The sequence below is a fragment of the Dermacentor variabilis genome, chromosome 1 (assembly GCF_050947875.1).
Source record: "Dermacentor variabilis isolate Ectoservices chromosome 1, ASM5094787v1, whole genome shotgun sequence".
Lineage (NCBI taxonomy): Eukaryota > Metazoa > Arthropoda > Arachnida > Ixodida > Ixodidae > Dermacentor > Dermacentor variabilis.
Genome location: NC_134568.1, coordinates 32,468,725 through 32,484,578, shown reverse-complemented (window position 1 = coordinate 32,484,578; position 15,854 = coordinate 32,468,725). Strand labels below are relative to the sequence as shown.

Sequence of the window (15,854 nt, the reverse complement as noted above, 5' to 3'; positions counted from 1 at the left end):
GCTGCGGCCGGAATCAACTCGCGACCGCGAGCTCAACAACACAACACCGTAGCCATTATGCTACCGCTATGGGTAGCGCGACATCTGACGCAATATATATTATGCTCAGTAAGCCTTGCACTGTTCGCGCGGTTTCAATTGCAGCAAACATGCGTAAACGCGCGCGCCAGCAATCTGTTTTCGAGAACAACAATAAGACAAATTTACTATCTCACAACTGTAGTACAAGTCGTCTTCATTTTTGGAGGTGGCTCTCTATGGCAGTGGAGAGGCGCGGCTTCTTCCTCTTCCTATGTCTCATCCTGCCATTTACCACTGGCTTCGTTTAAGTTCTTTCACCTCGGCGGCGCTTTATCGATAGGGTGCAGAGAGGGACGTCAGCCAACCATTCTAGCGAGCGACCAGGACAGTATCTTTTGGCGAAGTAATCTGCTTTGCTGAAGCGTCGGCGAAGTGGCTGAGAGGCAGAATCTCGGATTGTAAATCTGCGCATGCGCTGTTGAAATCCTCACGAGAAATTGAGACTTGCTTCTTTTAAAAATTTATCGCAAAACACTTCCGCATTTGATGGTCACTGCCCGACATTAAAGCAACTAGGGCGGTGAAACCCAGAAAACGCATTCCTGAAAAAAAGAAAAGAAAACTCGCGCAGAAACTCTTCTAGGAGTTGTCTTAGCATGTGTAAGCACGATGCCACTTCCTCATCTCCCCGTAGCCCGGTGTCATAATCAATGTTATGAAACTTGATCCGACCAGTATAAACCCATATCAACCCTTATCCGTTGTTATCAACATTATCGGACTGGATCCGACCCTTATCAACTCTTATTGGTCGGTATCAACATCATTGCAATCGATCCGATCCATATCAACCTTTGTCTGTCCGTATCAGCACTCCATATGGTTCACATATAGTCACCTTGTGCAAGCGTGGCTGTTTAGCTTAGTGGGTAAGACCCTCGGTTTGTCAACATGGGGTCGCAGGTTTGAAACTGACCATCACCAACGTTCTGTCTTCCGAATTTATTTTGTTTTATGCATTAATTTCTTTATAGCGATTCGTCGCACATGACGGACGGACGGACGGTTTTCCTCGGTGGGTACGCATGGAAATTTTTACGCATTTAAAATAGCGTGAATGCGATTACGTTAAGCACAGGGGACCGAATCAACGTTCCATATGCCACCCTTGGCACGCACGCTAGTGGCGATCTAGAGCTGTGGTAGGCACATGAGATGGAAAACCTCAAAGCAAAATTGTGTAAGAACCATCGCTTATTGTCAATGCAAGAGAACAGCCCGAATGAACAGGCGAGCGAACGAGAGAGAGAAAGAGAGAGCGAACGAACGTTTTCCCTCCCGAGTCCGACCATCGACCACCGACCACGCATGCATTTTGGCAGTGGTGACCGGTGCCAATGGATGCCCCCTCTGTTGAAGTTTTACTCCGTTGCTATACACAGAATTTATACTGAGCCGCGAAAAGTATACATGCAACAGCTATTTTTCGCATTGTTGTACAAACGCAAAAGAATGCTGTTGGCCGAGGTGTGACAGTATTGCCGGGAGAATGAGGCAATGTTTGACAAGTACTGGGGATCTTGCCCCAAATTTTTTATTTGTTTGCGTACATCCCGCACCAGCAATTTATGTTTCATTGCACACTCTCGAGTTTTTAACTCGAGAGTGTGCCAATTTTTCCTTTCATTTCATGTTTCATTGCACACTGTCGAGTTTTTAACTCCAGAGTGTAGCAATTTTCCCTTTTATTCATGGAGTTTTTAGAGCGAAGCTGCTTATGGCTAGGGTTTCGTGCATTTTTGTTCTGCTTGTGCGAAAACCGTGGGCCGATCCCGGAGATCGTGCAATACCGGGCCGACCCAAGGCAGAGGTGAAGGAGGCTTCAAGCATTCCCCCAACTTCCAAAAGTAAGTTTAATATCTTGGGTCCAAATAGAACCCGTATGAGATATTAAGCTGACAAGAACAGATACTACAGTTTCACCCGCGTTGGCCATGTCTATACGTTCACACCGCCCTCTCTATGTTGGCACTCCAATCGCTTTAGTACCTACTTTCCTTTCCTTACGCTCTCCCATGGTGGCGGTTCCGTCGAAACGTCACGCGTGTCTAGTTTCCTCCGGCTCCTCGGGGCGCGGTGGTCCCGTCGCCCACGCGAATGTATATAAAATCCCGGTAAATGAGTTCCTATCTTGGTTCACAATTCTCTGTCACGTCGTTGTCGTGTGCTAAACAGCTTCGCTGGTCATACATCTTCCCAGAGTAAAATGGCTCATCATTTTTTAAAATCGTTTTTGACAGATAGCGCATATTTGCCTTGCAGTCTTCTGGAAGAGGAGCAAATTGCGTTCAATAGAAATCGCAATGTCCAGGTAACTAATGAAAGAGATACAGTAATTAATACAGAAAGAGATACTTGTAAACTATTCATTTTGGTGTTGCCGTTGTGAGTGCGAAATCGAACTCGAGCAATGCTGAGGTTGTGTCAGCGTAGCAAAAATCCTAAGACTAGCAGCACTTTTAATACAGTATTCGTCCTTAATATACGATAGAAAATATACTGGCGTTCCAGTTAATACTTTTTCCAAAAAACGTCACTACGGCAGTTCGGGCGAGCTTAACTGTAGCGCTACTGCCACATTATGCAAGATTATAAAACTATACGCACGAACCCACGCACCAATCCACGCATCCGCCCACCCACTGTTCGTGTTTGCGTTCCTTAAGATTTGACACTTGGAGATATCAGGGACACTTCACTACAGATGGTCGCCGCAAAAAGGCCAAGCGATCCAATGACTGACTAACGCAAGTGAAGTAAGCAACTTGCGTTAAGTAAGCATGCGCGCGCAAAGAAAGAAAACGTGCACGGCTCACTCACCGAGCAGCGGCGACTTGTGCCAGTATCCATCGCGCACCTCGACGTAGTCGGTCTCGCAGTTGTCCGACTCGTAGATGTCCAGCTGGGTGACGTTGAGCACGATGCGCTCCCCGTGCGTGGCCGTGACGCGCCACTCGCAGTGTTCGCCCTCGGCCAGCGGCGTCACGCTGTTCACCAGCTCTGGGGACGCGATCAGGCCGCTCGGCTCCTGCATGGTACGGCCGCACTCTGCCGCGCGGACCGCACGCCAGCACAGTAACATTTAAGAAGTGCGCGCGAGGTAACGGCGACGAGCACTATTCCGACTCCCGCGTCTACGTCCCCTGTTCCTACAAATCCTCTTCTTCGGCTAAGCTCGGAGAGTGACGTCGAGCCTGCAGACTCAAGTGGCACTGCCCTCAGAATAACGCTGGCCGGCAATTCCTGAGGAGTCGACTGAGAAACACTCTTCCCTACTATGGGGCGCCACAGTATAGATGCCTTATCTTAGTTATTGGGAAATTATAATTCACTAATAAACCAATAAAGCCCGATTCAGGCGAGGGGCGGCGACACGGCAATCCGAGTGTGCCGTCATTTTCAAACGGAAGTGCCGTGATATACATCAGGCGAGAAATACCCCATGCCGCCTTACCAGCACAAAAGCTTTGTTCTACTTCCTTGGAAGTCGCTGCTGTGAAAGTATGCCAAGGAAACAGAAAACTGAGTGTGGTAACGGTTTGCACAAGTTCACGAAGGAAGGTCTCTATGGCGGCGTTTCTAAAGGGCCTTTGCATTCGTTACCCCCTTCCTAGAATAATCTGTGGCGATTTGAACGCACATCATTCGCTCTGGAGAGATCAGATTGTAGACTTTCGAGGCATGGAACTTGTAGCAGCCGTGGATGCTGCTGACTTATGTGTGCCCAACGATGGCTACCGACTTTTTTCGGGCCATTAGATTCATGGAGTGCCATAGACCTCGTGTTACATACTACAGGCCTTTTGGAATAATGGAGAACAGCCCCTGAGAGGATGAACAGGGACCATTTCCCGATCTTCGCCAATATCACCTGACTTCAGACTGCTGGTCCACAATTCTGCACTGTGACACGTCGAGACACATATAAAGAAGCGTTCGATGAATCCCCTGGTGACCTTGTTGCAGATATGTTGCAGAGCAAGAGGGTGGCTACTTCAGTGTTGAAAGTGCCAGACCATTTCCCTACTTCTGACTTGAAACTAAAGAACCTCTGCGCAGTGCGTAGGAGAGAGGAGCGGACACTAATGAGAAAAAACGAAAATCCTCCTGCGAAAACTGAATATAGCAGGATAAACGCTGTCAGCCGTCGCCACAGAAAAAGAGTAAGAAGAGTTCAATGTGCTGCTTTCTGTGAGAGATTATCGGCGTTTACTCCTATGAAAAAAGTATGGGGAGTAATCAATAGCCTTTCCGGAAAGATTAGCCCGCACAGGCCATTCGAAGCACTTGCTTTAAAGCAAGAGAAATATTTACAGACTCTTGCAGAAGATTTCGCAGATGTATACACATATCGAACATCAGCAGGTGTGGCAAACCCTCCACCGTCTAAAATCGTTCCATACGATGAATACGCTATTCATCTTTCGTGCATTAGATTTGGCGCTTTGCAAATTGAGAAAACAATGTGCTGTGGAGTCCGATTTGATCAGCAATCAGCTGACAAGTCTGCCATACGAGCGAAGCCACGTGTCCACTTTCACCGACGAAATGCCGCTTCAGGGCCCCAAAGGAATGACAAGTAAATTTGGTGGCCAGCCGGCATTGACGCGCTAGGCCAACGCCGCAGACAGCAAAGCGATAACGCTAGCTACTCGCGGGGCCGGACCGGTGGGGACCTCGGAGACTTGACGAAAGGCCCGGGGGGGGGGGGGGGGCGACATCGACGACACAGACGCTCTTTTTCTAGCCAGTATCGGTTTCAAGGAGTCTGCCAAGGGTAACTAATTGTTTGTGTAGCTGCCACATGAAATCGGCTATTCAGAATTTAATCCTTGGGATAGGTAGCGTCGAGGACGGGCCCCAAAGTTATCATTTGCTGTAGTCACCTATTGTTGATAATTATAAAGTTAATTACCGCAATTTCGCTAATTAGGCACGTAATTGCAGAAACTGCTCTGTATCTAGAGGCTGCCTATCCGTGCACTCGAATGGTAAACACAACGTTACTTTGATTTATATTTTTCTAACTTTAAAGATGTGTTGCAGCTCAAAAAAGAACACTCTGTAGATCGCACACGTATGCACCCGGAAAGCAGTGTAACAACAACAAAAACACAGAGCGACCTGAAACAGGCGTGCGATAGAAATACTAAGAAAACGCTGACAGACTACTGAGGCAACGAACACGTGTGTATGACATGGAAAGAAACAAAAGTTCTTTCGGAGAGACCGCCACTGACGGCGAGCTAACGCAATCACCATCGTTAAAGCATCGCATGGCCACTGCCTCTGCAATCCCTCTTTCAAGCTGGCCATTTTTCTGCCGATAATCTCAGTCTTTGAAAACAAAGGAGGGCAGCCCTAGCAACTACGGCAACGAATAGCAAAATTCGACCCTCCAGCAGCTCCCAGGAAACGTTCATGCTTACGCAAGCGAATGTTAACGCACCTACCGGTTAGTCCAATGTAGTATCAGCGGCACTTTAGTGGAGTCTTATATATGACACCTGTCGTACAAGGCACGTGCGAATTTGTATGCTTCGTTTTATAGGAGGCCGAGCTCGTAGTTCCCCTTGCCACCATGCTGCACAACTTCGGAAGTGTACAAGGTGCTCAGAGGGCAAGATCAACCCCATATTTACCAAAAATCTTTTTAAGATTATGGGAAACCCGCCATGGTTGCTCAGTGGCTATGGTGTTGGGCTGCTGAGCACGAGGTCGCGGGATCGAATCCCGGCCACGGCGGCCGCATTTCCATGGGGGCGAAATGCGAAAACACCCGTGTGCTTAGATTTAGGTGCACGTTAAAGAACCCCAGGTGGTCAAAATTTCCGGAGTCCTCCACTAGGGTGTGCCTCATAATCAGAAAGTGGTTTTGGCATGTAAAACCCGAAATATTATTAAGATTATGGGAAACCTTATGTACATAGGGAAGTACTGTAAAATTTTTCCTACTAGCCTGCTCATTAAAATTGATGGTTCTTTGTCCTTTTTCCGTAAGTTGACAAGCAATGATTCGGCAACTGAAAGTAAAAGAAAACTCGGAAAAACCGCCTTTTCCAGACGTCCCACTTGAAGTTGAAAACTAGAAAGCTGTAAGTGGTCACATAATTTTAAAAGCGCTGATCTAAAACATGATGAGTCTATACCCCGCTTTATAAGCATTGAATGAGATGAATCGAAAGGCAGCGATGCTTTCGTGTACCTGGGCTCGAAGGCCCAGCAAGCATGGTCAGCGGACGAAAAATGTTACTTTAAATTTAAAAAATTGGATTGACTCATTACGCAAAAGCCCGTGAGTGAAGTTAACTGGCTTGATCAACTGGAAAAGACTGACAAAATTTCGAGCGCCACTTCTGCAAGGTCGTCGTCGTCTAGTGAAAGTTTTAGTATGTTTGAAAAATCGTCTGCGTATCTAAGGATTCTCAAAATAGAAGGATCAGTTAGCTTAAGCTTCAGCGCACGGTCATAATTAGCAAGGAAAATTTCACAGAGCCCTGGCGCGACACTGGACTCAATGCAAATGCCTTTCTTCTGGACATACAATTTATGATAGTTATCAATATCATATCAATTGATCAATAGGGATTTCTGAGTCCGAATCGAATACGAACCGAATAGTGCCATAAGCAAATAGAATCGAATAGTTTTCAAATACTGAACAGCCATTATCACAATAAATATAAAACGATGTTGACATCCTAGTATTCTTCACGTTTGCCAGTTTCTGTCATTACATAGTACGTCATGAAGCGTTGTTTATTAAAAGCACAAAAAGAGCACTAGGAGCAAACAAAAAGAAAAAAATTAAATTCTGGGGTTTCACGGGCCATAACCACGATCTGAGTATGAGGCACGCCGCAGTGGTAGGGCTCCGGGTTAATTTCGAGCACCTGGGGTTATTTTACGTGCCCCCAATGCACGATACATGGGCGTTTTTGTATTTGGTCCCCATAGAAATACAGCCGCGCGGCCGGGATTCGATCCCGCGACCCCGTGCTTAGCAGCGCAACACCATAGCCGCAAAGCCACCGTGGCAGGGGAGCAAGCAAGTAGTTTCTTCCCGTGCACGGGACTTTTCGGAGGGTGCGAATGATCCCTGTGTAGCCTGTAAAGTATAACTGCCTAAGCGACGTAGCCAGCTCCACTACGGAAGTTCTTATGTTTTATGTCTATACCATGTCCGCGAGGGTGCGAGCTTACCTTATATTTGCTCCAATTTTATGGTTTATTGGGCGCAGTTGACGTTTGAAATATTCGAAAAGTATTAGAAAAATGTTTGCATTTACAAATAATGACCATTCGATTCGAAGATCGATTCCAGTAGGACACTATTCGACTGGTTATTCGAAAGTTTCGAATATTCGCACACCCCTATCCAAGAAGGCGGCTCATGCCGAAGCACAGAACGGTCTGCCAGTGCGGTAGCCATTCCGGTTCGGTCGTACACACTCGACAACATCCCGCTTAAAGGCAAACGATGACCCTGCTATTACGCTATCGAAAACAAGTTTAAACAAAGTTGAACGAGGTATCCGTTTTAATATTAAATGATCGGCCGATTTCGTCCTTTTTCTTTCTCTCGTTCCGAAGACGATGTTCTGCCGTCACCTGGTTCTCGACTGTAAACACAGCGGTCTAGCTTTACAGCGCGTTGGAATTCTCATATGCATTCACCAGCGCGGAACGTCCACAGACGCACAACCCCATAGAAGAAGTGGTTTCCCGCTCTGGAGATAAACGCGGCAGTGAAGCGGATCAAACGCGTATTCAATCCCTCCCCGTCCCCCCCTCCCTTCCCTGCTTTATGGTTTCCGCCCAACTGACTGAAGAAGAAAGAGAAAGACTGAAGATGGAGTGCCTTTCTGCGCATCGCATATATATATATATATATATATATATATATATATATATATATATATATATATATATATATATATATATATATATATATATATATATATTCATGAACGGGCTTGAATTCAACATATGAGTTGATATAAGAGATGGTTGTGCGTGTTGCTTATTTGTATCCGCCGCTGAACCCGCTCTATATTAAAGATTGGAATCTTTTTGTTCGGACGCGAACAGTATTTCTTTGCCTAAGAGGCTTTTGAAGAAACGCCTGGTGGTTTGACATTCAGTTCACAACGGTCTTAAAGGAAAATTATGACCTTCCCTTGGACATAGTATTGGTGCCTTGGAGGAAAGAAAATGGTCCTTAATCAATGCAAAAGCTTCATGGTGCCGCTAGCCTACCTATCTGCCACCCATGGCACCTTCTGAAAGCGAATATGGTGATCCAGAGAAAAGCTATGGGAACAGCCTTGCTGGTCTCCAAGCAAGCGTCTTTATACAGAGCCCTCGAGGAGGTACATTCTTCAGTATCACAAATTCAGATTTGTTATACCGACTGTGGTTGGAGTGACTTTCACGAAGAGAGCGAGAGATACTTATTATGATAGAAAAGCTGAGAGCTCGGCCTGAATCAATGTTCTGACATGCTACTCGGCGTTGGGGGAAGGGGAAAGGGTGTAGAAAGAATAGAGAAGACGTTGATAATGAGGATAAATATGGTGGTAAGGACCTTGCACCTTCCAAGACTCTTCAAAGTCTCTTGTCTAGTACGCTCTCATAAAAAAAAATTGTTGAGTGCCTTCAGACTATTAGGCCGACGGCGCGGAGCAGGCGAAAGTCCCAATAGAACCTTTTGAGTTAATGGTATAACAGCAAATTTTGACAAGAGGTCTGTCAGCGATTTTCTCCGAACTGGACCTGGGAAGCCAACTGGCGACCCTCGACCAGGCCCGGCGAGCCGCGATCGCCAGTGGAGCCCTGTCAGAGGGAACCACCCAGGAATAAACCGCGCAACGGTTTCTGCAATAATAAAGTTTCTCCTCCTCCTCCTCTGTACACCAAATCGCGGGCAGGTGCACAAGAGGGGTTCTATAGTCTCAGGAACACCGCATTCCTCACAATTCGGACTGTCCGCCCGGCCGATGAGACGTAGGTAGCGCCGCGTGAAGGTCACACCTAATCCTAATCTGTGCAGCTCGCTTGCATTTCACCTTTTCATGTTGCGTGGTATCCGTATTTTCATCTCTGGGTCGAGTTCGTGAAGGCGGCGATGACGATGACCTAGCGACGCCCAATATACTGCGGTATTATCGCGCAGAAGTCTGTACACCAGGGCATTAGTGTCTGGTCGTGAAAATGGGATGGACACTGGCGTGGCATTAATGTGGGCCATCATTGCCCCCGCGTCGGCGAGCTCATTTCCGTGTAAGCCACAGTGTTCCGGAATCCACTTAAACTTTATGCAATGGCCAGCTCTCAGGGCGACATCGTGTGATTCGATCACCTCTTGAGCAAGGACGTAGTAAGGTCCTCGTCTAAGGGCAGAATCGATCACTCGAAGTGCCGGCTTGGAATCGCAAAACATAGTCTGATGCCCGCGGCTCCACTGATATATAACGAATTGCCTCCCGAATGGCAACAATCTCTGCGGCCGTTGAGGTAGTTTGTGGTCGAGATGGAAGTGCTTACGGATCTTCATATTCGGTATTACGAATGACGCGGTTGAAGTGGTTGTTGACACCGGCCTGTCAGTAAATATATCTATGGAAGCGGCATATTCTTCCGAAATATGGGTTAAAGTAAGTTGTTTAAGTCCACATGAGGGTACACGTAATTTTTTCCTGACTCCGGAAATGTATAGATTCACCACAGGTCTTGACAAAGCCCACGCTGGTACGGCCGCTGCTTTTGCCGTAGCAAACCCTGAGGGAAGGACGGGGAAGAGATTCCGAGAAAGTGCTGTCTGGACGTAGAATGCCAATGGTCGATAGAGGGTGACGTTCATGGCGGGTCAATAGCCGAAGATATACCCTTAAAGGTTCGCATGAGAGATAAGCGTCTATAGGAGGTACACGTGCTTCCGCAATCACGCCATTTGTCGAAGTGCAGCGTGGCAAACCAAGACAGGCTCTCAGTGCCTGAGCTTGTAAGCATTCCAGTGTACGTAGGCAGGAGGGGCGAATGTTTGTAATAACCGGTGAACTGTATCGTAGGTAGCCTCCGAAAAGTGATTCATATAGCTGGAGCAATGATCTCTCCGACGGGCCCCACTTCATGCCTGCTATATATTTAAGCATGTGTATGAAGCTGCTTAATTTGGACTTGAGCATCGACACTTGCTTAGACCAGCACAAGGTGCGGTCAATCATCACTCCTAGAAATTAGTGGTGCGTTACGTACGGTATGGGTGCGCCGTTAATCGTGCCAGTTGTAGACCTCGGTGCCAAGTGTAGACCTCGTTGCTGCAACTACTACGAAGTGACTGACGCTGCACGTTGAAGTATTGCAAGAAGTTGCGGCCGCGAAACACTAGAAGCCCATATGCAGATATCGTCAGCGTAGGCTCATGGTTGCAGTCTCTGGCACTATATCGGCGAGTCCAATAAGGTTTGTATTGAACAGCGCAGGGCTGAGTACGCCTCCTTGAGGAACGCCTCGGCTGATTTGATGGCGACTGGTCTCCCCGTGTGTTGTCGTCATAAATATGGTCCGGCCTGTAAGGTAGCTCATTAACCAGTGAAACATCCTACCTCCAATTCCTAGCTCCTCAACTGCGTCAAAAATGACGTCATGCAACACATTGTCATATGCACCTTTGACGTCCATGGCTTTCACGAAGGCTTACACTACGTTGATTGGAACAACAGACAGTGCTGCGTGCGATGTCTGCGGCAGCGAAGGGAACATCGAACATTTATTGAGCCACTGTCGTCGATTACAGTCGGAAAGAGACTATCTATCGCATTGCGACAACTGAATGATCGGCAGTTATTGTCCGCGCGGGTGGCTACTTGAAGACCGTCCCGACCGTTCATCGGCCCACAAAGCTGCGAATGCACTTTTGTCTTTCTTGAGGGCCACTGGCCTGTGTGAGCGCCTTTAACTTGGTGAGGTGCTCTTGGTGACCGCGTCTTTCCTCCCCCTCACTCCCTATCTCCTCTTTCTATTCCCGCTTTCCTGTCCCCCAGTGTAGGGTAGCCAACTAGCCGCTTTAACAGTTAACATCCCTGTCTTCTCTTTTTTTTTTCCTCCTCCTCCTCCTCTTCTGCAGCTGCAGCTAGAACTCGTTCGGTTGACTGACATGCATGCGCGGTACGGACCGCATATACAGGACTTCAGTCACCAATGGGGCGTAAGTTTTATTTTTTCTTTGCTGTGCTCAACCCAATGCAAGTTATTTATTCCACAGCGTACTCAGTCGGGTTGGTTGGTACATCTCGATAAAGAGCGGGCTTAACGGCGTGGCACAGGACACAGAAGGAACCGCAAGGACAGAGAGCTAGCCATACAAAGATCACATGAGGGCACGTTATATAGGCGCTTAAGAGCTTGCGTTGCCAACTTACAAGGCGTGGTCTTTGCTGAAAACGCTGCCTTCCTTCTTTTCGGGGTCAGATTGCTAGTTCTCGAGCACTTAGGCAGAGCACATGTGGAGCTCCTCCGTACGATGACGGCTCTGCATTCAAAGAGCGCGAGACCTTGCGCCGCAGCTTTTGCCATCCTATTTACTGGCAAGTCCATGGAGTCAGCAACTGGATCGTATAGTTCGAACTCAGATGGCAGACTCTGGCGCAAAATAAGCAGCTCTCGAGTGCATCTCTGGAGGCAAGCTTGCTACAAGAAAGTTGCGCTCGCAGAGTCGTAAGCAGCTTTGCCTGGCTACTGCACCAACGCTTTGCTCTGACCATGCGAAGGCAAAGCTTTTTTTCAAGGCCCACGAAAGACTGTGCCAAGATAGATGTGTTTTATCGAACGAATACGCGTGACTACAGGTGTCGGAAGTTCTTGAAATGTCGGGGCGGGTGACCTAACGCACATGTCCTCATCCAAGTTAGCCTTTCGCAGATTCAGAAGAAATATGATTCGCGAAATGGCTACTTACAGACGACTTCTAGACAATCCTGACATTTCTCCAAGGCTCCCGCTTCACCAAGGGACTGACAACGATGAAATTGATCATTGGTCTTCCCACCTGAGGAAGGCCAGACATTCATCTCTCCATAACACGACGCCCGTGCACATTAGGCAATGGCAGCACGATCTGTACTTTCTCTGCCTAAGCGTCCGAAACAAGGTGCTTCGAAGTGGCAGTCTTGTAGGCGGAGCCGAATTACCGCCGTGCAGAAAACGAAAATACCTGAAAAGACGCATTCCCATTACCCCGGACAGTGATCGCAAGGTACGGCGTGCATGATCGGATTCGCGCACCAGCGCGCGACATCTCGAAGGCAATATATTTCAACTCAAATAAAACAGAACGCGGTTCAATCTTTCTCCGTCTCCTGCCGGCACCGTATAGCACACCAATACTGCGGAGTACGAGCACGAGCACCGAAAGAAGGCCCTATGTTTTTCGTTGCCAAATCTTGAGATGAGTGCTATAACAAAAATTAGAGTGCAACGAGTAAATCCAGTCATAGCGCACAAACTTGCTCGCGAAGACGTAAAACACGTCAGCAAAAAAAAAAAACGAAAAAAAAAAGAAAGAAAAGGTCGTGGAATAACGATGGGGAGGATGAAGAGGGGGCTGCATCGGAACTGAGTAGAGCTGAGGTTGAGCGTATGTACACGGTATGGTGGCTATATTGCTGCGATGCTCACATCACCACCGGCGATGCTGGGTGAGCGCGGCGGGAGCATTTAACTATCGCCGCTCCCGATACCACCCCCCCCCCCCCCCCCCCGTGATGCGTTCCAATGCTCGCTCTGCGCGAAATTGAGAGTCTCGCTCGAAGGTGCAAGGAGCACGTCGGCACGCACGTACGCACGAACGACCAGCGCGTCCGTATCAGTGCACACGCCGCGAGGCGGGAGAGTGCGTTCGCTCAAAATTGCAATTCCGCCGTTCCGTACGCTGCATTTTTTTTTTTTCCTTCCTCGTTTCCGACTGCCCGCTTTCGTTTCCTCTTGCGATAGATTCTCGTTGGAGGCGCTGCGCTGTCAAGCATGGAACCAGCGTATATAGCAACAGACTGTCGTCGTTTAACAGCGAGCGTGCTGGAAACGTACGTTCGAATTCCCCAGCTTCGCGAATGTCGAAACGCCCGGCGGGAACAAATATCGGCGGCGACGACGGGCGCCGCTGGTATATATATTGAGACGCGTGCTTATTTATTCTTTTCGCGGAGACTGCATTTCAGCCGCTAACAACTTATCGCCTGCATGATTGGAACTTATTCGAATGTTATCGTTGATTCTATCTGCTGCGTAAGTTCTCGCCGAAACTTGAGCAACCAGATTGTATGTGCGACACGAATTCTGTAGCACTCTCTGGAAAGCACGCGGGCACCAGCTATTAGGCTGGAACCTTCGACGAGTCATGTATAAAAGCCGACGCGCTTGACCCGCTGATCGTGATTCCGACGATTGTCGACCGTTCTTGCTGCTATCGGTGTGCTTTGATTTTCTGGGCGCAGGTTCGCCCAATAAAGAATTAGTTTCGCAAGGCACAAGTTTTTTCTATTGTGTTCTTAAGCTACCTGAACGTGACAATAAAGTACAGAGCCGAACGAACCGCCGCTGACATCACTTTGCTCGAATTGGCGACGATACCGAATGGTTTCGCCTGCCGGCGATCACGACTTTGCGAAAAGCGTTTATATATATATATATATATATATATATATATATATATATATGTGTGTGTGTGTTTGTGTGTGTGTGTGTGTGTGTGCCTGCACTTCGTTGCGCCATTCCTGTCTCTCTCGCCTCTAGGGAGAGGGGGCACCTTAAGTTGGATCGGGTCAGAGTGTGAACCAGCGTGACTCATTCCACCAGCGACCGCCTCGCTCGTAACGGACCCCGTACTTTGTCGACGATCGACGCGGGAGTTCGACTGGACGACGATCGATTTATTCGCGAATCGCGTGCACGCTATACTTCCGATGCCTGTATTAGGCTTCTCTGTCAGTCGCCGCTTAGACTCTGCGCCGAGAAAAGTAAAAGTGAGAACAAAGCAGGCTTCTGAACGGTTCTCGCGACAGGTAATGACCATATATATGCGCGTCGGCTGGAACAGCCTTCGACAGATAACTTGGCGGTGTCATGCCCCGTGTCGCCTGTTCGATTATATATAGCGCACCCCGCGCTACGCCAATCGATAAACAGTTGGACGTGCATGCAGGCTGCTGCAGAATACTATCGCGGAACCTTGTAGTGAAGATAGAGCTTTATTATGCGTACAACCCCTGAGTTCCGTAAGCAAATGAAACCAAAGCGACGGTGAGACGCACATGCATGCAGTGACTGCATGACAAACCGCAGCAAACCCTCGTGGTATAGCACTCACCTCGTATGCCGGATGTGCATGCATATTTGAATCCTAGGTGCCGCCGCAAATGCACCCGATTTTTTAACAATGCGATTTTCTCGTACTGGTGCTTCGGCTATTTGTGAGAGTTCTTATCTCGAAAAAAGGCCCTATAGTTATTTCATCAGCTCGTCTCTGGGCATCCCTAGTCTAACCACAGACGGTTTTGAAGTCGATCAACCGCTGCGGCTATGTCAGGCGGACTGCCGCTGCGGTCGGAAACTTGCCGGTAAAATTACTATTAACGTTGTATTTATGTTGTCTTTTTTACAGCTTCTGCGTTTCTCATTGGTGCCGTGTATTGCATACATATTTATTGCGTTACTGCGTTTTGTCTATATTACTTTTTACGTTGCTGCAGTCCCTTAGTTTACTAACTTTTGCGGCGTCCCCTAACTGCGCAGTGTGGATGGCTAAGTATTAATTTTTTGACCTCAGGTTTTAGAGCGCAGCTCTTGGGCGCACGTTCCTGCGGCGAACGTCGGCGTCGGCCTGCCTCGTAGCCGAGCGCATTAGCACAGCGAAGGATGAAAGAGCGAACGCGGAGCGCAGCGGGGGATGAAAGAAGGCGAGAACGAAGAGAGCGAGAGGAGGAAAGCGTAGGACGAGGGTACGGTGAAAGCGCGAGAAAAGGCGTAGTTCTGCGCAAGACGGGCTCTGCGGTGGCGCTGCTGCGACTCGCGCCCGGCCACGCGTCAGCCACGCGCTGCCTCTCGCGATCAGCCGATTAGCGAGGCAGTCGTGGCACACTTCGCTCCGTTTGCAACGTGCCGCACGAGACAGATTTCGCATTAAGGAGTATCGTCATCGTCAGTGAATTTCGTTTTCACGCTTACCTATATTTAAGTCCACGAGCGTTTCTTTTTCTTTACGGATTCGGTAGACACCGCTGTTCAAAGACACTGACGCCGGCTTGCGTATGTGTCGCTCGGTTTGTGCTGGTTTTCAATGAACCTTTTGGATGCCAACTTGGATAACTAGGTATGTGCCACCGGGAATGCGCCGCTCTACCTGGACGAAAAAATATATATATATGCAGGACCTCGACTGGAGTTGTCTAAGTAGGCGCAAGTATGGTGCCACTAGCTCATCTCCGCGTATAGGACGCGGCGCGTGTTGCTTACAGTGATTGACGAGGCAGTAGACGGTTCATTAAATGTTTGTTCTGTTGGCCTTCTAATCTGTATTGGCTATTGATGCGACCAGGATAAACCCTTATCAAACCTTATTGGTCGTTATCAACCTGATCGGACTCTATCCAAACCTTGTGGACCCTTATTAACATGTATTAATCGTTATCAACCTTATTGGACTTATCAACCTTATCGATCAACCTTATTGGTCATCGACCATTATGGGTCATTATCAAGCTTATAGGAATTGCTCT

General features: G+C 48.2%; 1 protein-coding gene and 1 pseudogene across 1 annotated transcript in view; both read right to left on the bottom strand.

Moving 5' to 3' along the window:
- The window catches only part of tok (tolloid-like protein 1 tolkin), a 716,025-nt gene that overhangs the window by 205,269 nt on the left and 494,902 nt on the right, over positions 1–15,854 (bottom strand). The window contains exon 7 of the mRNA XM_075686316.1: positions 2,902–3,129. Coding sequence (XP_075542431.1) covers positions 2,902–3,129 — 228 coding nt within the window. The remainder of the gene's footprint in view (positions 1–2,901; positions 3,130–15,854) is intronic.
- On the bottom strand, positions 1,838–2,017 carry LOC142568417 (U2 spliceosomal RNA; annotated as a pseudogene).